Source organism: Oncorhynchus clarkii, chromosome 31, assembly GCF_045791955.1.
Source record: "Oncorhynchus clarkii lewisi isolate Uvic-CL-2024 chromosome 31, UVic_Ocla_1.0, whole genome shotgun sequence".
In the NCBI taxonomy this organism is placed as follows: Eukaryota; Metazoa; Chordata; class Actinopteri; order Salmoniformes; family Salmonidae; genus Oncorhynchus; species Oncorhynchus clarkii.
This window is the reverse complement of record NC_092177.1, coordinates 26,978,540-27,000,010: the sequence shown is the minus strand read 5'-3', so window position 1 is coordinate 27,000,010 and position 21,471 is coordinate 26,978,540. Positions and strand designations below refer to the sequence as shown.

General features: G+C 43.6%; 1 protein-coding gene across 1 annotated transcript in view; it reads right to left on the bottom strand.

Moving 5' to 3' along the window:
• LOC139390703 (fibroblast growth factor 18-like) overlaps window positions 1-21,471 on the bottom strand; it is a 48,917-nt gene that overhangs the window by 21,193 nt on the left and 6,253 nt on the right. The window contains exon 2 of the mRNA XM_071138017.1: window positions 6,090-6,129. Within this exon, the coding sequence (XP_070994118.1) occupies window positions 6,090-6,129 (40 nt within the window). The remainder of the gene's footprint in view (window positions 1-6,089; window positions 6,130-21,471) is intronic.

Sequence of the window (21,471 nt, the reverse complement as noted above, 5' to 3'; positions counted from 1 at the left end):
ACTACTGCTGCTACTACTACTACTGCTGCTGCTACTACTACTGCTGCTACTATTACAGCGGCTGCTGTTACTACTACTACTACTGCTACTACTACTTCTGCTACTTTAGCGTCTGCTGCTACTACTGCTGCTACTACGACCACTACTGCTGCTACTACTACTACAACTACTACTGCTTCTAGTACTACTAGTACTGCTGCTACTACTACAGCGGCTGCTGCTACTACTACTACTACTACTGCTGCTACTATTACTACTACTACTACTGACACTACTGCTGCTACTACTACTACAGCGGCTGCTTTTGCTACTACTACTGCTGCTACTACTACAGTGGCTGCTGCTACTACTGCTACTACTATTGCTTCTACTACTACTACTACTACTACTACTACTACTACTACTACTGATGCTACTACTACTACTGCTGCTACTGTTACTACTCCTACTACTACTGCTACTGCAGCGGCTGCTGCTACCTCTGCTACTACTACTGCTTCTACTACTACTACTACAACTACTGCTGCTGCTACTACTACTACTACTGCTACTGCTGCTACTACTACTACTACTACTGCTGCTACTACTACTACTACTACTGCTGCTACTGCTGCTACTATTACTACTACTACTGCTAATACTACTGCTGCTACTACTACTGCTGCTAATACTACTGCTACTAATGCTGCTACTACTACTACTGCTGCTACTTCTACAGCGGCTGCTGCTACTACTACTACTACTGCTGCTACTGTTACTACTACTTCTACTGCTACTACTACTACTGCTGCTACTACTACTAATACTACTGCTGCTACTACAGCGACTGCTGCTACTACTACTACTACTACTGCTAATACTACTGCTGCTACTACTACTGCTGCTACTACTACTGCTGCTGCTAATACTACTGCTACTAATGCTGCTACTACTACTACTACTGCTACTTCTACAGCGGCTGCTGCTACTACTACTACTACTACTGCTGCTACTGTTACTACTACTTCTACTGCTACTACTACTACTGCTGCTACTACTACTACAACTACTACTACTACTACTACTACAACTACTACAACTACTACAACGGCTGCTGCTACTACTACTACTACTACTGCTGCTACTACTACTACAGTGGCTGGTACCACTACTACTACTTCACCTACTACTGCTACTGCTACTGCTGCTACTACTACTACTGCTGCTAATGTCACTACTACTACTGCTACTACTACTACTACTACTGCTGCTACTACTACTACAGCTGCTACTACTACTACAGCAGCTGCTTTTGCTACTACTACTCCTGCTGCTACTACTACAGCGGCTGCTGCTACTACTACTACTACTGCTGCTACTTCTACTACTGCTGCTACTACTACTGCTGCTACTACTACTACAGCAGTAGTGGCTGCTGCTGCTACTACTACTACTGCTGTTACTGCTACAACTGCTGCTACAGTTACTACTACTACTACTGCTACTACTTCTGATGCTACTGCAGCGGCTGCTGCTACTACTACTACTACTACTACTACTCCTTCTAGTACTACTACTACTGCTGCTACTACTACAGCGGCTGCTGCTACTACTACTACTACTGCTGCTACTACTACTACTGCTGCTACTACTACTACAGCGGCTGCTACTACTACTACTACTACTTCAGCTACTACAGCGGCTGCTGCTGCTACTACTACTACTGCTGCTACTGCTACAACTGCTGCTACTACTGCTGCTAGTGCTACTACTACTACTACAACTACCGCTGCTGCTACTACTACTACTACTACTACTACTCCTTCTAGTACTACTACTACTGCTGCTACTACTACAGCGGCTGCTGCTACTACTACTACTACTACTACTGCTACAACTTCTACTACTGCTGCTACTACTACTACTGCTGCTACTACTACTACTGCTGCTACTACTACTACAGCGGCTGCTGCTACTACTACTGCTGCTACTACTACTCCTGCTGCTACTACTAGAGTGGCTGTTGCTACTACTACTACTTCTGCTACTACTACTACTGCAACTACTACTACTTCTACTGCCTCTACTACTGCAGCGACTGCTGCTGCTACTACTACTACAGCTGCTACTGATACAACTGCTGCTACTGTTACTACTACTACTACTGCTAATACTACTACTACTGCAGCTACTACTGCTACTACTACTGCTACTACTACTACTGCTGCTACTACTACTACTGCTGCTACTGTTACTACTATTGCTACTACTACTACTGCAGATACTACTACTACTACTACAACTTCTACTACTGCTGCTACTACTACTACTGCTGCTACTACTACTACTGCTGCTGCTACTACTACTGCTGCTACTATTACAGCGTCTGCTGTTACTACTACTACTACTGCTACTACTACTTCTGCTACTACAGCGTCTGCTGCTACTACTGCTGCTACTACGACCACTACTGCTGCTACTACTACTACAACTACTACTGCTTCTAGTACTACTAGTACTGCTGCTACTACTACAGCGGCTGCTGCTACTACTAGTACTACTACTGCTGCTACTATTACTACTACTACTACTGACACTACTGCTGCTACTACTACTAAAGCGGCTGCTTTTGCTACTACTACTGCTGCTACTACTACAGCGGCTGCTGCTACTACTGCTACTACTATTGCTTCTACTACTACTACTACTACTACTACTACTACTACTACTACTACTACTGATGCTACTACTACTACTGCTGCTACTGTTACTACTCCTACTACTACTGCTACTGCAGCGGCTGCTGCTACCTCTGCTACTACTACTGCTTCTACTACTACTACTACAACTACTGCTGCTGCTACTACTACTACTACTGCTACTGCTGCTACTACTACTACTACTACTGCTGCTACTACTACTACTACTACTGCTGCTACTGCTGCTACTATTACTACTACTACTGCTAATACTACTGCTGCTACTACTACTGCTGCTAATACTACTGCTACTAATGCTGCTACTACTACTACTGCTGCTACTTCTACAGCGGCTGCTGCTACTACTACTACTACTGCTGCTACTGTAACTACTACTTCTACTGCTACTACTACTACTGCTGCTACTACTACTAATACTACTGCTGCTACTACAGCGACTGCTGCTACTACTACTACTACTACTACTGCTAATACTACCGCTGCTGCTACTACTACTACTACTACTACTACTCCTTCTAGTACTACTACTACTGCTGCTACTACTACAGCGGCTGCTGCTACTACTACTACTACTACTACTGCTACAACTTCTACTACTGCTGCTACTACTACTACTGCTGCTACTACTACTACTGCTGCTACTACTACTACAGCGGCTGCTGCTACTACTACTGCTGCTACTACTACTCCTGCTGCTACTACTAGAGTGGCTGTTGCTACTACTACTACTTCTGCTACTACTACTACTGCAACTACTACTACTTCTACTGCCTCTACTACTGCAGCGACTGCTGCTGCTACTACTACTACAGCTGCTACTGATACAACTGCTGCTACTGTTACTACTACTACTACTGCTAATACTACTACTACTGCAGCTACTAATGCTACTACTACTGCTACTACTACTACTGCTGCTACTACTACTACTGCTGCTACTGTTACTACTATTGCTACTACTACTACTGCAGCTACTACTACTACTACTACAACTTCTACTACTGCTGCTAGTACTACTACTGCTGATACTACTACTACTGCTGCTGCTACTTCTACCGCTGCTACTATTACAGCGGCTGCTGCTACTGTTCCTACTACTACTACTACTGCTACTACTACTACTACAGTGTCTGCTGCTACTACTGCTGCTACTACTAGCACTACTGCTGCTACTACTACTACTGCTTCTAGTACTAATACTACTGCTGCTACTACTACAGCGGCTGCTGCTAATACTGCTGCTACTACTACTACTGCTTCTACTACTAGCACTTTTGCTGCTACTGTTACTACTACTACTACTGCTAGTACTACTACTGCTGCTACAACAGCAGCTGCTGCTACTACTAATACTACTACTACTATTACAACTACTGCTGCTGCTACTACTACTGCTGCCTCTACTACTGATGCTACCACTACTACCACTGCTACTAATACTGCTACTACTACTACTACTACTGCTACTGCAGCTACTACTACTACTTCTACTGCTGCAGCTACTACTGCCGCTACTACTACTGCTGCTGCTACAACTACTGCTGCCTCTACTACTGATGCTACTACTACTACCACTGCTGCTAATACTACTACTACTACTACTACTACAGCGGCTGCTGCTACCACTACTACTACTGCTGCTACTACTACTACTGCTGCTACTACTACTACAGCGGCTGCTGTTGCTACTACTACTACTACTACTGCTGCTACTACTACTACTGCTGCTACTACTACTACAGCGGCTGCTACTGCTGCTACTACTGCTACAACTACTACTGCTGCTACTACTACTACTGCTGCTACTGTTACTACTACTGCTACTGCTACTACTACTACAACTACCGCTGCTGCTGCTACTACTACTACTAATACTGCAGCTACTACTACTACTACTGCTACAACTTCTACTACTGCTGCTACTACTACAGCAGTTGCTGCTACTACTACTACTACTGCTACTGTTACTACTACTACTACTTCTACTACAGTGGCTGCTACTACAACTACTATTACAACTACTGCTGATGCTACTACTACTACTACTACTGCTACTGCAGCTACTACTACTACTACTACTAGTACTGCAGCTACTACTGCTACTGCTACTACTACTACTGCTGCTAATACTACTACTACTACAGCGGCTGCTGCTACTACTACTGCTACTACTACTCCTGCTGCTACTACTATAGTGGCTGCTGCTACTACTACTACTTCTGCTACTACTACTACTGCAGCTACTACTACTTCTACTGCCTCTACTACTGCAGCGGCTGCTGCTGCTACTACTACTACTGCTACTACTACTACTACTACTGCAGCTACTACTGCTACTACTACTGCTACTACTACTACTACTGCTGCTACTACTACTACTGCTGCTACTGTTACTACTATTGCTACTACTACTACTGCAGCTACTACTACTACTACAACTACTGCTGCTGCTACTACTACTACTAATACTGCAGCTACTACTACTACTACTGCTACAACTTCTACTACTGCTGCTAGTACTACTACTGCTGATACTACTACTACTGCTGCTGCTACTTCTACTGCTGCTACTATTACAGCGGTTGCTGCTACTGTTACTACTACTACTACTGCTACTACTACTACTACTACAGCGTCTGCTGCTACTACTGCTGCTACTACTAGCACTACTGCTGCTACTACTACTACTGCTTCTAGTACTACTACTACTGCTGCTACTACTACTACTACTGCTGCTACTACTACTACTACTGCTGCTACTACTGCTGTTACTACTACTACTACTGCTGCTACTACTACTACTACTACTACTGCTACTGCTGCTGCTACTACTACTACTACTACTACTACTACTACTACTACTACTACTACTGCTGCTGCTGCTACTACTGCTGATGCTACTACTACTGTTATTACTACTACTACTACTACTACTACTGCTACTACTACTACTACTACTGCTGCTACTACTACTACTCCTATTACTATTACTACTATTACTACTACTACTAATACTACTACTACTACTACTACTACTACTACTGCTGCTACTACTACTACTATTACTACTGCTGCTACTACTACTCTTATTACTACTACTACTAATACTATTACTATTACTACTAATACTACTACTACTACTACTAATACTACTAGTAATACTACTACTACTGCTGCTACTACTACTATTACTACTGCTGCTCCTGCTATTTCTTCTCTGGCTGAAGGATCTGGGTGTTCCTGGGGAACGACAGGTAACATGACACAAAATCTATAGGTCCTCGATGCTTTTGTCTACATTGTCTACATGATTACTGACAAAACACATGTACACACATGCAAACATGTAATCACATACACACACCTACTCACATCCACTTATGTACTCACCTGCAATGGATTGCACATCACCAGCAACATCTGGATACATCTGGAAAGGGACAATAGGTTTAGGATAAAGGGTATCTGCATATCTCAGAGCCAGTGATTCCTTTCCTTCCATCTGTCTCGTCCATTTCACAACACTGAGACCTATTCTTGGCTAACCAGAGGAAGTTTCTCACTGGACTTCTGTTATCACAACAGACACCCTCATTCTGATACCAGCAGAACCACCAGCCTTGACCCTTGACCTTAGAAGAGGTCACTTTAGGTGACTATCAACAGCATCATCTAGTGGAGATATGGCCAGCACTGCCTTTTGACGTTACTTTTAAAGATAAAAGAAAAACAAAGGTTACTTAATGTTTAACCTTTTCCTATCTATATTGTGTAGGCAACTGATTTTTAGTTGTCTTACTACCTGTTCTGTTCAATGTTTTGTCATGTTCTTTTGTATTTTGAAAGGAAATGGCAATGAGGCTCCATTGGCTCCTCTTCATCCCTGCCTTTGGAGTCCAAAAGCCCAGATCCAGACACCAGACACTCAGACTTTCCTTCTCTCTCTCTCCATCTTTTCTTTCCTCTCTCTCCTTCTCTCTCTCTCTTTCTCTGGGGGGGGGGGGGGGGGGGGGGGTGATTAGTCACAGAACAGGGTGGTGTGTGGTTGGCACGGCGACATGCGAGACAGACAGACAGACATACGTCCAGGGACAGTCGGGGACAACACCCAGTCTACATGTTTTCCTCCATCAGAGCAGCAGGAAAACCCTCAGCCCTCTGACTGACTGACTGACACCTCTCCCACTCAACCACCGCTTGACCTCTACATGACTGGAATGTGCCGTGGTGGAGGTGGCCAGAAGGTCACATGACTCTGTGTGTGTTGTGTGTGTGTGTGTGTGTGTGTGTGTGTGTGTGTGTGTGTGTGGAGGCTTTCAGCTGGGCTGCTAAAGCAGATGTAGAATGGTGTGGTGGTAGAGAGAGATGGGCTGTGTTGTCTGTTACTGATGCTGTGGAGAAGTACATGCACCCCCTCGCTCTCTGACTTTCTCTCTCGCTGCCTCTCTCTCCCTCTCTCTCCCTCTCTACCTCTCTCCCTGTCTCTCTCTCTGTGTTGTAGTGTAGAACACAGAGACAGAGTAGCAAGCTTGTAAGTGAAGTGTTGACAAATGGGTGATTCCATGTCAGCATGGAAGGCTGTTTGATATGCTTTTTACATTTGTATCACAAAACATTTTTGAGAAAATCCTGAAGAAAGTGGCCATTTTAAGCCCTTTTCAGACCTCTACATGCTATAATGAGCAATGAAGTGTACATGATACAGACCACAAACACCCCGGTGTCATTATACTCCTAATAGTCTGCTCTAAAATATGGAGTTTCGCTAAAAAGGACCAAAAATGCACACTTTCAACATGATTTTCAAATGATTTTCAAATGTAAAAAGCATCCTTCCTCACAATGAAACATTTTTAGGCCATGGTGGCATGGAATCACCCCAAATGCAGTACACATGTTTTCCTCTTCTCTTCTATCTGTTCACTCTCTTTGTCCTTCTCCCATATCTCCCATGTCTCCCTCTCTCCCTACCCCTGTTCTAGCTCTCGCCCCCCTCCCTCCGTATCGCTCCTCTCCCATATGCTCAGTGTTTAGGGATGGAGGAGACTCCCCCACACAGTCAAGGTCTCACACACACAGATGTGCAGGTTGTGTATGTGTGTGCACGCTGGCAGCAGGCAGCTGACAGCTGGACTAAAGCAAAGACTGATGCACGAGAGAGAGAGAGAGAGAGAGAGAGAGAGAGAGAGAGAGAGAGAGAGAGAGAGAGAGAGAGAGAGAGAGAGAGAGAGAGAGAGGACATTATTATACTCCTCCTCCTCCACCCAAACACACAAGAAGCCAAACTCCTCCGATGCAACAGTGCACTGATCGTCTTTCCCTTAGCTGGTGTATCAGCTCATAGAGGCTGATAACAGATGCAGACACCAGGGAAACCAAAGCTGCATTCTGCCTGCACAGCTGAAAAGGTGACGATGTCTATGCATTGTGAGGACTCTCAGCTGTTAAAACATCACTACTGCAGAGGAGACACTAGTACAGTGCTTCAGTTTTGGATTCTACCTCTCTCCCCTGACCAAAGACACACTATGCCAGTGAGAAAGAGAGAGAGAGAGGAGAGAGAGAAAGCAGAGAATGGCAGAGAAGAGAGAAAGAAGAGGGGGAGAATAACAACGCGAGAGAGTAGAAGAGACATTATGAGGGCGGTATAGTTCTAGAAGAGGGACAGAAGGAGAGCCTAGTTACACTTTTGGCAAAAAAAAGCATGTAGCTGACATCGTAAACCTGCATCTCTGAAGGTCTCCCATGTGAAGTAGACTTTAAGGTATAGTGGGCCTCACTATGGCGCTCTAGCGTGGAGTAATGGTGAAGGTTGTGGGCTGCAGAATGGAGCAGTGGTTGAGGTAGTGGGTCTCAGTGTTGAGAAACGGTTAGGGTGGTAGGCCTCAGCGCGGAACAGTAGGCCTCAGAGCGGAGTTGTGGTTTGAGCAGCAGAGAAGTAAGTCCCAGTGGTGGTAAAAGCAGTAATAGGCCCCAGTGTGCAGCAGTGGTTTTAGAGGAATAGCACTATAGGTCCCAGCGTGCAGCAGTGGTTTTAGAGGAATAGCACTATAGGCCCCAGTGTGCAGCAGTGGTTTTAGAGGAATAGCACTATAGGCCCCAGTGTGCAGCAGTGGTTTTAGAGGAATAGCACTATAGGTCCCAGCGTGCAGCAGTGGTTTTAGAGGAATAGCACTATAGGCCCCAGTGTGCAGCAGTGGTTTTAGAGGAATAGCACTATAGGCCCCAGTGTGCAGCAGTGGTTTTAGAGGAATAGCACTATAGGCCCTAGTGTGCAGCAGTGGTTTTAGAGGAATAGCACTATAGGCCCCAGCGTGCAACAGTGGTTTAGAAGAATAGCACTATAGGCCCCAGCGAACAGCAGCAGTGGTTTTAGAGGAATAGCACTATAGGCCCCAGTGTGCAGCAGCAGTTTCAGAAGAATAGCACTATAGGCCCCAGTGAACAGCAGCAGTGGTTTTAGAGGAATAGCACTATAGGTCCCAGCGTGCAGCAGCAGTTTCAGAAGAATAGCACTATAGGCCCCAGTGTGCAGCAGCAGTTTCAGAAGAATAGCACTATAGGCCCCAGCGAACAGCAGCAGTGGTTTTAGAGGAATAGCACTATAGGCCCCAGCGTGCAGCAGCAGTGGTTTTAGAGGAATAGCACTATAGGCCCCAGTGTGCAGCAGTGGTTTTAGAGGAATAGCATTATAGGCCCCAGCGTGCAGCAGTGGTTTTAGAGGAATAGCACTATAGGCCCCAGTGTGCAGCAGTGGTTTTAGAGGAATAGTACTATAGGCCCCAGCGTACAGCAGCAGTGGTTTTAGAGGAATAGCACTATAGGCCCCAGTGTGCAGCAGCAGTTTTAGAAGAATAGCACTATAGGCCCCAGCATACAGCAGCAGTTTCAGAAGAATAGCACTATAGGCCCCAGTGTGCAGCAGCAGTTTTAGAAGAATAGCACTATAGGTACCAGTGTGCAGCAGTGGTTTTAGAAGAATAGCACTATAGGCCCCAGTGTGCAGCAGCAGTTTTAGAGGAATAGCACTATAGGCCCCAGTGTGCAGCAGCAGTTTCAGAAGAATAGCACTATAGGCCCCAGTGTGCAGCAGCAGTTTTAGAAGAATAGCACTATAGGTACCAGCGTACAGCAGTGGTTTTAGAGGAATAGCATTATAGGCCCCAGCGTGCAGCAGTGGTCAGAGGCTAGACCATTGAACCCATGTTTGTGTCGAGCAGGGTTGGACTCAATTCGGAATTTCTGCTGTGTGTACAGCAGTAAGTTATAAAGGATGGTGTGTATAGACAGTATGGACAGTATATGAATAGAACATTTGCGTACAGCAGTAGTTATATAGGATGAGCCTTGACTAGAATACAGTACACTGAGTGTACAAAACATTAAGAACACCTTACTAATATTGATTTGCACCCCCTTTTGCCCTCAGAACAGCCTCAATTAGTCAAGCATGGTGTCAAAAGTGTTCTACAGGGATGCTGGCCCATGTTGACTCCAATGCTTCCCATAGTTGTGTCAAGTTGGCTGGATGTCCTTTGGGTGGTGGACCATTCTTGATACACACGGGAAACAGTTGAGCATGAAAAACCCAGCAGCGATACAGTTTTTGACACACAAACCGGTGCGCCTGGCACCTACTACCATACCCTGTTCAAAGACACTTAAATCTTTTGTCTTGCCCAATCACCCGTTGAATGGTACACATACACAATCCATGTCTCAATTTTCTCAAGGTTAACAAATCCTGTGTCCTCCCCTTTATCTGCAATGATTTGAAGCAGATGTAACAGGTGACATCAATAAGGGATCATAGCTTACACTTGGATTCCCCTGGTCAGTCAGACCGTCATGGAAAAAGCATTGTGTTCCTAATGTTTTGTACACTCAGTGTATAAACATACAGAATAAAATGGGTAAAACAGTATGTAAACATTATTGAAGTGATCAGTGTTCAGTGACTATGTACAGTGCATTCGGAAAGTATTCAGACCCCTTGACTTTTTCCACATTTTGTTACCTGACAGCCTTATTCTAAAATTGATTAAATTATTTTTACCTTCTCAAGCTATACACAATACCCCATAATGACAAAGCAAACACAGGTTTTAAGAAATCTTTGCAAAAAAAATATAAAATAAACCTGAAATATTGCATTTACATAAGTATTCAGACCCTTTACTCAGTAGGCAGAAATTACAGCCTCGAGTCTTCTTGGGTATGACGCTACAAGCTTGGCACACCTGTATTTTGGGAGTTTCTTCTATTCTTCTCTGCAAATCCTCTCAAGATCTGGCAGGTTGGATGGGGAGCATCGCTGTACAGCTATCTTCAGGTCTCTCCAGAGATGTTTGATTGGGTTCAAGTCTGTGCTCTGGATGGGCCACTCAAGGACATTTAGAGACTTCTCCAGAAGCCACTCCTGCATTGTCTTGGCTGTGTGCTTAGCGTCTCTGTCCTGTTGAAAGGTGAACCTTAGCCCCAGTCTGAGGTCCTGCGCGTTATGGAGCAGGTTTTCATCAAGGACTTAGCTCTTTTCATCTTTCCCTCGAACCTCACTAGTCTCCCACTCCCTGTGGCTAAAAAACGCTGCCACCACCATGCTTCATTGTAGGGATGGTGCCAGGTTTCCTCCAGAGGTGACGCTTGGCATTCAGGCCAAAGAGTTCAATCTTGGTTTCATCAGACCAGAGAATCTTGTTTTTCATGGTCTGAGAGTCTTTAGGTGCCTTTTGGCAAACCAATCGGGCTGTCATGTGCCTTTTACTGAGGAGTGGCTTCTGCCTGGCCACTCTACCAAAAAGGCCTGATTGGTGGAGTGCTGCAGAGATGGTTGTCCTTCTGGAAGGTTCTCCAAACTCCACAGAGGAACTCTGGAGCTCTGTCAGAGTGAACATCGGGTTCTTGGTCACCTCCCTGACCAAGGCCCTTCTCCTCCAATTGCTCAGTTTGGCCGGGCGACCAGCTCTGGGATGAGTCTTGGTGGTTCCAAACACTTTCAATTTAAGAATGATGGAGGCCACTGTGTTCTTGGGGACTTTCAATGCTGCAGAAATGTTTTGGTACCCTTCCCCAGATATGTGCCTCGACACAATCCTGTCTCAGAGCTCTACGGACAATTCCTTCGACCTCATGGAATGGTTTTTGCTCTGCATGCACTGTCAACTGTTGGACCTTTATATAGACAGGTGTGTGCCTTTCCAAATCAAGTCGAATCAATTGAATTTACTACAGGTGGACTTCAATCAAGTTGTAGAAACATCTCAAGGATGATCAATGGAAACAGGATCCACTTGAGCTCAATTTCGAGTCTCAGAGCAAAGGCTCTGAATACTTATGTAGATAAGGTATTTCTGTTTTTTATTTTTAATATCAAAAGACCTGTTTTACCTTTGTCGTTATGGGGTATTGTGTGTAGAATGATGAAGATTTTAACTTTATTTTTAAGACCTGCACTCTATCTGCCTTCTAGACGGTAGCGAGGTGAACAGGCCATGGTTCAGGTGTCTGAGGTCCTTGATGATCTTCTTAGCCTTCCTGTGACACCGGGTGCTGTAGATGTCCTGGAGGGCAGGCAGTGTGCCTCCGGTGATGAGTTGGGTTGACCGCACCATCCTCTGGAGAGCCCTGTGGTAGCGGATGGTGCAATTGCCATACCAGGCGGTGATACAGCCCGACAGAATGCTCTCAATGGTGCATCTGTAGAAGTTTGTGAGGGTCTTATGGGCCAAGCCCAAATGCTTCATCTTCCTCCCTGTCGATGTGGATGGGGGGTGCCCTTGTTAGTAATCAGGCTTACCACTGTTGTGTCATCTGCAAACTTGATGATTAAGTTGGAGATGTGAGTGGCCACGCAGTCATAGGTGAACAGGGAGTACGGGAGAGGGCTGAGCACACACCCCTGTTGGGCACCGTTTTAGCAGATCAGCATAGTGGAGGTGTTGTTGCCTATCTTCACCACCTGGAGTCAGCCCGTCAGGAAGTCCAGGACCCAGTTACACAGGGCTGGGGGCCATTCCCAGGGCCCCGAGCTTAGTGTTGAGCTTGCAGGGCACTATGGTATTGAAGGCTGAGCTGTAGCCGATGAACTGCATTCTTACTTAGATATTCATCTTGTCCAGATGGAATAGGGCAGTGTGCAGTGTGATGGTGATTGCATCATCCTTGGATCTGTTGGGGCTGTATGCAAATTATAGTGGGTCTAGGGTGTTGGGTAAGGTGAAGGTGAAGGTGATGTGATCCTTAACTAGCCTCTCAAAGCACTTCAGAAGTGAATGCTACAGGCCCATAGTCATTTAGTTCAGTTACCTTTGCTTTCTTGGGTACAGGAACAATGGTGGACATCTTGAAGCAAATGGGAAAGGGAGAGATTGAATATATCTGTAAACTCTCCGTACATATGCTCTGAGAACGCGGCTCAGATCCTCGCTGGCCTGGGCCGGCAGCCTCACGAGGGTTAACACGCTTAAACGTCTTACTCACCTATACCATGGAGTACGAGAGCTCACATCCCTCGTGTTTTTCTCGAAGCGGGCAAAGAAGGTATTTAGCTTGTCCGGAAGAAGGGCATCGGTCTCCGCAACGTGGCTGGGTTTCTCTTTATATCCTGGGATTGTCTTGTGTTCCTGCCACATACGTCTCGTGTCTGAGCCGTTTAATTGCGACTCCATTTCATCCCTGTACTGACGTTTTGCCTGTTTGATTGCCTTACGGAGGGCTTAGCTGCTCTGTTTGTATATGTCCATGTCCCCAGTCACCTTGCTGTGGTTAAATGTGGTGGTTCGAGTTTTCAGTTTTGCACGAATGGTGCCATCTATCTATGGTTTTTGACTTGGATAAGTTCTGATCATCACAGTGGGAACAACATCATCTATGCACTTCCTGATTAACTCAGTCACCAAGTCAGTGTATACATCAATGCTACTCTCAAAGGCAACCCGGAACATATCCCAGACCGTGTGATCAAAACAATCTTGAAGCATAGATTCCAATTGGTCTGACCAATGTTTAACAGTCCTTATCATGGTTACTTCCTGTTTAAGTTTCTGCCTATAGTAGAGGTGAATCCAAATAGTGGCATGATCTGATTTACCAAAGGGAGGGCCTTGTCCCCGTCCCAGAAGGGGTAGTAGCAATGGGCAAAAGTGCACAGGAGATATGTTGAAAGAACTTCGGTAGTGATTTCCTCAGATTTCGTTTATTCAAATTTTCAGCAAATTTCCAATACATTTATGCAGCCTCAGGATATGCGGTTTCGAGTTTGTACAAAGTCCAGTGTAGTTCCTTGAGAGAATTATCTCGGGAGGTAATGCGGTCGGCATTTGATAATCTAGATCGGGAGGACAAAAGGACTTAAATTCCTGTATGTTACCACAATCACACAATGGGTAGTTAAAAACTTATTTGGGATCAACGTCACTTCCATGGGACAGTTGAACTAACATAGGCTAATGTGATTAGCATGAGGTTGTAAGTAACAAGAAAATTCACAGACATATCTGATATTGGCAGAAAGCTTAAATTCTTGTTAATCTAACTACACTGTCCAATTTACAGTAGCTATTACAGTGAAAGAATACCATGCTACTGTTTGAGGAGAGTGCACAATTTTGAACATAAAAGTTATTAATAAACAATAGGCATATTTGGGCAGTCTTGATGCAAATTTTTAAACATAAATGCAATGTTTCATTGGATCAGTTTAAAACGTTGCACACACACACACACACACACACACACACACTGCTGCCATCTAGTGGCCAATATGTATATTACACCTGGGCTAGAATATTACATTATGGCCTTTCTCTTGCATTTCAAAGATGATGGTACAAAAAAATACAAAAGAACAGTTGTTTTTTTCGTTGTATTATCTTTAACCCGATCTATTGTGTTATATTCTCCTACTGTACATTCCTTTTACATTTCCACAAACTTCAAAGTGTTTCCTTTCAAATGGTACCAAGAATAGGCATATCGTTGCTTCAGGGCCTGAGCTACAGGCAGTTAGATTTGAGTATATCATTTCAGGTGAAAATTGAAGACAGAGGTTAATCATGAAACATACACCTCCACCTTTCTTTTTCCCGGAGAGTTCTTTCTTCCTGTCTGTGCAATGGATGGAGAACCCTGCTGTCCAAATGAACAGGGACAGTATATCCGGAGAGAGACAAGACTCCGTGAAACAGAGTATGTTACAGTCCCTGACGTCTCTTTGGAGCTCGTTTACTTTATTGTCCCAGGGACTGAACATTAGCAAGCTATACTGTATACTCGGAGCGATGGATGGTATGCACGTCTCCTGAGTCAATAAGAAGCCAACTTCTTACTCCTCCTCTCCGGTGACAGCGTCTTGGAGCAGCCCCTGGGATGAATGGGATTGCCTTGGGAAGTTCAAACAAAGGATCCAGTTCAGGGAAGTTGCATATCTGTTTGAAATGCTTGTGAGTGACCGCCGATCTAATATCCAAAAGTTATTTTCGGCTGAAGCTAATAATGCAAGAAACATTCTAAGCAAATACTGTAGGAAATGTTACACACACATAAAATACTGCAGAGCTGGCTAGGAGCTAGAAACAGGGCTACCATGTCTTTCGTCGCCATCTTGTCAAAAAGACAAACCAATTCAGATGAGATGTGAAACATGACAGTCTCTTTCATTTGACAAATCATTTTATCAAAATTATCTACAACTTTTTAATGCAAAAAATACACATATCATACAGTATTTTTCAATTGTCATGAGATGTTAGATTGTCTCTTTCATATGGCAATGTTTGATCTAATGTATGCAATTATATAATGCTACATGACATTGGAAACCACACATGATGTCAAAATAAAGATGTGTAGTGATGTGTAAAATAAATAAGACATTCTGCTTCCTGTGGGGTGTGGCCAATTCAAATGAGAGAGAGATTCTATTTAAACTCTTTAACATCATCCTCAGCTCTGGCATTTTCCCCAGTATTTGTAACCAAGGACTGATCATCCCAATCCACAAAAATTGAGACAAATTTGACCCCAATAACTACCGTGGGATATGCATCAACAGCAACCTTGGGAAAATCCTTTTCATTATCTTTAACAGCAGAATCATACATTTCCTCAGCGAAAACAATGTACTGAACAAATGTCAAATTGGCTTTTACCAACTTACCGTACGACAGACCATGTATTCACCCTGCACACCCTAATTGACAAATAAACAAACCAAAACAAAGGCAAAGTCTTCTCGTGCTTTGTTGATTTCAAAAAAGCTTTCGACTCAGTTTGGCATGAGGCTCTGCTATACAAATGGATAGAAAGTGGTGTTGGGGGAAAAACATACAACATTATAAAATCCATGTACACAAACAAGTGTGCGGTTAAAATTGGCAAAAAACACACACATTTTTTTCCACAGGGCCGGGGGGGTGAGACAGGCTTAAGCCCCACCCTCTTCAACATATATATCAAGGAATTGGCGAGGGTACTAGAACCATCTGCAGCACCCGGCCTTACCCTACTAGAATCTGAAGTCAAATGTCTACTATTTGCTGATGATCTGGTGCTTCTGTCCCCAACAAAGGAAGGCCTACAGCAGCACGTAGATCTTCTGCACAGATTCTGTCAGAACTGGGCCCTGACAGTACATCTCAGTAAGACAAAAATAATGGTGTTCCAAAAAAGGTGAATACAAATTCCATCTAGACACCGTTGCCCTAGAGCACACACAAAACAATACCTCAATACATATCTCAGCCTAAACATCAGCACCACAGGTTACTTCTACAAAGCTGTGAACGATCTGCGAGACAAGGCAAGAAGGGCCTTCTATGCCATCAAAAGGAACATAACATTCAACATACCAATTAGGATCTGACAAAATACACTTGAATCAATTATAGAACCCATTGTTCTTTATGGTTGTGAGGTTTGGGGTCCGCTCACCAACCAAGAATTCACAAAATGGGACAAACACCAAATTCAGACTGCATGCAGAATTCTGCAAAAATATATACAACATAACTCAGAGCAGAATTAGGTCGATACCCGCTAATTATCAAAATCCAGAAAATAGCTGTTAAATTCTACAACCATCAAAATGGAAGCGATTCCCAAATTCCCTAACCTTCCATAACAAAGCCATGACCTACAGAGAAATGCACCTGGAGAAGAGCCCCCTAAGCAAGCTGGTCCTGGGGCTCTGTTCACAAACACAAACAGACCCCACAGAGCCCCAGGATAGCAACACAATTAGAACCAACCAAATCACGAGAAAATATAATTACTTGACACATTGGAAAGAATTTACAAAACAACTGAGCAAACTAGAATGCTATTTGGGCCTAAACAGAGAGTACACAGTGACAGAATACTGACCACAGTGACTATGTACAGACTCACTGAGCATAGCCTTGCTATTGAGAAAGGCCGCCAAAGGCAGACCTGGCTCTCAAGAGAAGACAGGCCATGTGCACACTGCCCACAAAATGAGATGGAAACTGAGCTGCATTTCCAAACCTCCTGCCAAACGTATGACCATATTAGAGACACATATTTCCCTCAGATTACACAGGCCCGCAAAGAATTTGAAAACAAATCTAATTTTGATAAACTCCCATATCTATTGGGTGAAATACCACAGTGTGCCATCACAGCAGCAAGATTTGTGACCTGTTGCCACAAGAAAAGGGCAACTAGTGAAGAACAAACACCATTGTAAATACAACCTATATTTATGTTTATTAATTTCCCCTTTTGTACTTGAACTATTTGTACATCGTTACAACACTGTATAGAGACATAATATGACATTTGAAATGTCTTTATTCTTTTGGAACCTTTGTGAGTGTAATGTTTACTGTTCATTTTTTATTGTTTATTTCACTTTTGTTTATTATATATTTTACTTGCTTTGGCAACAAGGTTGGGAAGGTTATTGCCTAAACGTAATCAGTTACAGTGACTATTTACCTGTCCAGAATTGTAATCACTAACGCAACTTTTGGATTACTCAAAACATCTGATTACATTCAGCTACTTTTAGATTACATTCCCCTTAAGAGGCATTAGAAGAAGACAAAAATGTATGTTATCAATTGAATGACATCTATTGCAGGATAAATCAATGTTAAAGTTTACGTAGCTGGCCATATATGGATGTTTAATTTTACTTTATGGGTTGGCGACACCCTGGACCCAAACTGTTACAGACTTATATCCATCCTGCCCTGCCTATCTAAGGTCTTCGAAAGCCAAGTCAACAAACAGGTCACTGACCATCTCGAATCCCACCGTACCTTCTTTGCTGTGCAATCTGGTTTCCGAGCCGGTCACGGGTGTACCTCAGCCACGCTCAAGGTACTAAACGATATCATAACCGCCATCGATAAAAGACAGTACTGTGCAGCCGTCTTCATAGACCTTGCCAAGGCTTTCGACTCTGTCAATCACCGTAATCTTATCGGCAGACTCAGTAGCCTCGGTTTTTCGGATGACTGCCTTGCCTGGTTCACCAATTACTTTGCAGACAGAGTTCAGTGTGTCAAATCGGAGGGCATGCTGTCCGGTCCTCTGGCAGTCTCTATGGGGGTGCCACAGGGTTCAATTCTCGGGCCGACTCTTTTCTCTGTATATATCAATGATGTTGCTCATGCTGCGGGCGATTCCCTGATCCACCTCTACGCAGACGACACCATTCTATATACTTCCGGCCCGTCCTTGGACACTGTGCTATCTAACCTCCAAACGAGCTTCAATGCCATACAACACTCCTTCCGTGGCCTCCAACTGCTCTTAAACGCTAGTAAAACCAAATGCATGCTTTTCAACCGTTCGCTGCCTGCACCCGCACGCCTGACCAGCATCACCACCCTGGATGGTTCCGACCTTGAATATGTGGACATCTATAAGTACCTAGGTGTCTGGCTAGACTGTAAACTCTCCTTCCAGACCCATATCAAACATCTCCAATCGAAAATCAAATCAAGAGTTGGCTTTCTATTCCGCAACAAAGCCTCCTTCACTCACGCCGCCAAACTTACCCTAGTAAAACTGACTATCCTACCGATCCTCGACTTCGGCGATGTCATCTACAAAATTGCTTCCAACACTCAACTCAGCAAACTGGATGCAGTTTATCACAGTGCCATCCGTTTTGTCACTAAAGCACCTTATACCACCCACCACTGTGACTTGTATGCTCTAGTCGGCTGGCCCTCGCTACATATTCGTCGCCAGACCCACTGGCTCCAGGTCATCTACAAGTAAAGCTCCGCCTTATCTCAGTTCACTGGTCACGATGGCAACACCCATCCGTAGCACGCGCTCCAGCAGGTGTATCTCACTGATCATCCCTAAAGCCAACACCTCATTTGTCCGCCTTTCGTTCCAGTTCTCTGCTGCCTGTGACTGGAATGAATTGCAAAAATCGCTGAAGTTGGAGACTTTTATCTCCCTCACCAACTTCAAACATCTGCTATCTGAGCAGCTAACCGATCGCTGCAGCTGTACATAGTCTATTGGTAAATAGCCCACCCATTTTCACCTACCTCATCCCCATACTGTTTTTATTTATTTACTTTTCTGCTCTTTTGCAAACCAATATCGTACTACCTGTACATAACCATCTGATCATTTATCACTCCAGTGTTAATCTGCATAATTGTAATTATTCGCCTACCTTCTCATGCCTTTTGCACACAATGTATATAGACTCCCCTTTTTTCTACTGTGTTATTGACTTGTTAATTGTTTACTCCATGTGTAACTCTGTGTTGTCTGTTCACACTGCTATGCTTTATCTTGGCCAGGTCGCAGTTACAAATGAGAACTTGTTCTCAACTAGCCTACCTGGTTAAATAAAGGTGAAATAAAAAATACAATAAAAATGTAGGCTTCTACTAACCCATCGCTTTCTACTACATATAATATCATGATTAAATTATATATTTACATTAAAAGACTTTGGTTATCAGAATTACAGTCATTCCAATAAATGTTGCACCCCTTGATCTTCAAGAATAGGACTTGGAAATATGGAAGTATAGATTAGCCAAATTGTTTTACCTGAGCATAAACCCCCAAATAAGGACATATTAGTCAGCCCTACTCTGTTGTTTATGATTTTGTTGTCATGGAGGACTGATTGTCCTCATTGATTCGAGATTAAAATTAAATGCTGCGCTCATGGAATGGCATGCATTGCGAGTTACTGAAAAGTGCTATTTACATGTGAAAAATGAATGCCATATGCTGCATTTGTTATAGGCCTATTGTTGACCTTTTTGTTGGGGACACTTTGATATCTTGATAACATGCAGCTGTTTAAAGGGCCAATCCACAGATGAAACAATAACAAAAATGGTTTCCCCGTCTCTGTTTTGGTAAAAGGCTGAGGGATGGGCCTGGAGAAATGTAACCACTCTCAGATTAACAGACAGAGCTATGGATGCAAGGACTGACCATCCATGATATCAACATTATGGTTTATACCATGTTATGAGGATATACAGTGTTTGTTTACATTTACAATGTTTATAAAAACAAGCTTATATTTTGGGTTCTAATGGGGAGTGAAAGTTGAACTAAGCCCATGAGTCATACAGTATATAAGTTATATTCTTCAAGAATCTATGGAAATATATACAGTACCAGTCAAAGGTTTGAACACAGCTACTCATTCAACTTTATTTATTTTTTGTTTTATTATTTTCTACATTGTGGAAAAGTAGTGAAGACATCAGAACTATGAAATAACACATATGGAATCATGTAGTAACCAAAAATGTCTTAAACAAATCTAAATATATTTTACATTTAAGATTCTTCAAAGTAGCCATCTTTTTCCTTTGATGACAGCTTTGCACACTCTTGGCGTTCTCTCAACCAGCTCCCTGAAGAATGCATTTCCAACAGTCTTGAAGGAATTCCCACATACAGTGCCTTGCGAAAGTATTCGGCCCCCTTGAACTTTGCGACCTTTTGTCACATTTCAGGCTTCAAACATAAAGATATAAAACTGTATTTTTTTGTGAAGAATCAACAACAAGTGGGACACAATCATGAAGTGGAACGACATTTATTGGATATTTCAAACTTTTTTAACAAATCAAAACCTGAAAAATTGGCCGTGCAAAATTATTCAGCCCCTTTACTTTCAGTGCAGCAAACTCTCTCCAGAAGTACAGTGAGGATCTCTGAATGATCCAATGTTGACCTAAATGACTAATGATGATAAATACAATCCATCTGTGTGTAATCAAGTCTCCGTATAAATGCACCTGCACTGTGATAGTCTCAGAGGTCCGTTAAAAGCGCAGAGAGCATCATGAAGAACAAGGAACACACCAGGCAGGTCCGAGATACTGTTGTGAAGAAGTTTAAAGCCGGATTTGGATACAAAAAGATTTCCCAAGCTTTAAACATCACAAGGAGCACTGTGCAAGCGATAATATTGAAATGGAAGGAGTATCAGACCACTGCAAATCTACCAAGACCTGGCCGTCCCTCTAAACTTTCAGCTCATACAAGGAGAAGACTGATCAGAGATGCAGCCAAGAGGCCCATGATCACTCTGGATGAACTGCAGAGATCTACAGCTGAGGTGGGAGACTCTGTCCATAGGACAACAATCAGTCGTATATTGCACAAATCTGGCCTTTATGGAAGAGTGGCAAGAAGAAAGCAATTTCTTAAAGATATCCATAAAAAGTGTTGTTTAAAGTTTGCCACAAGCCACCTGGGAGACACACCAAACATGTGGAAGAAGGTACTCTGGTCAGATGAAACC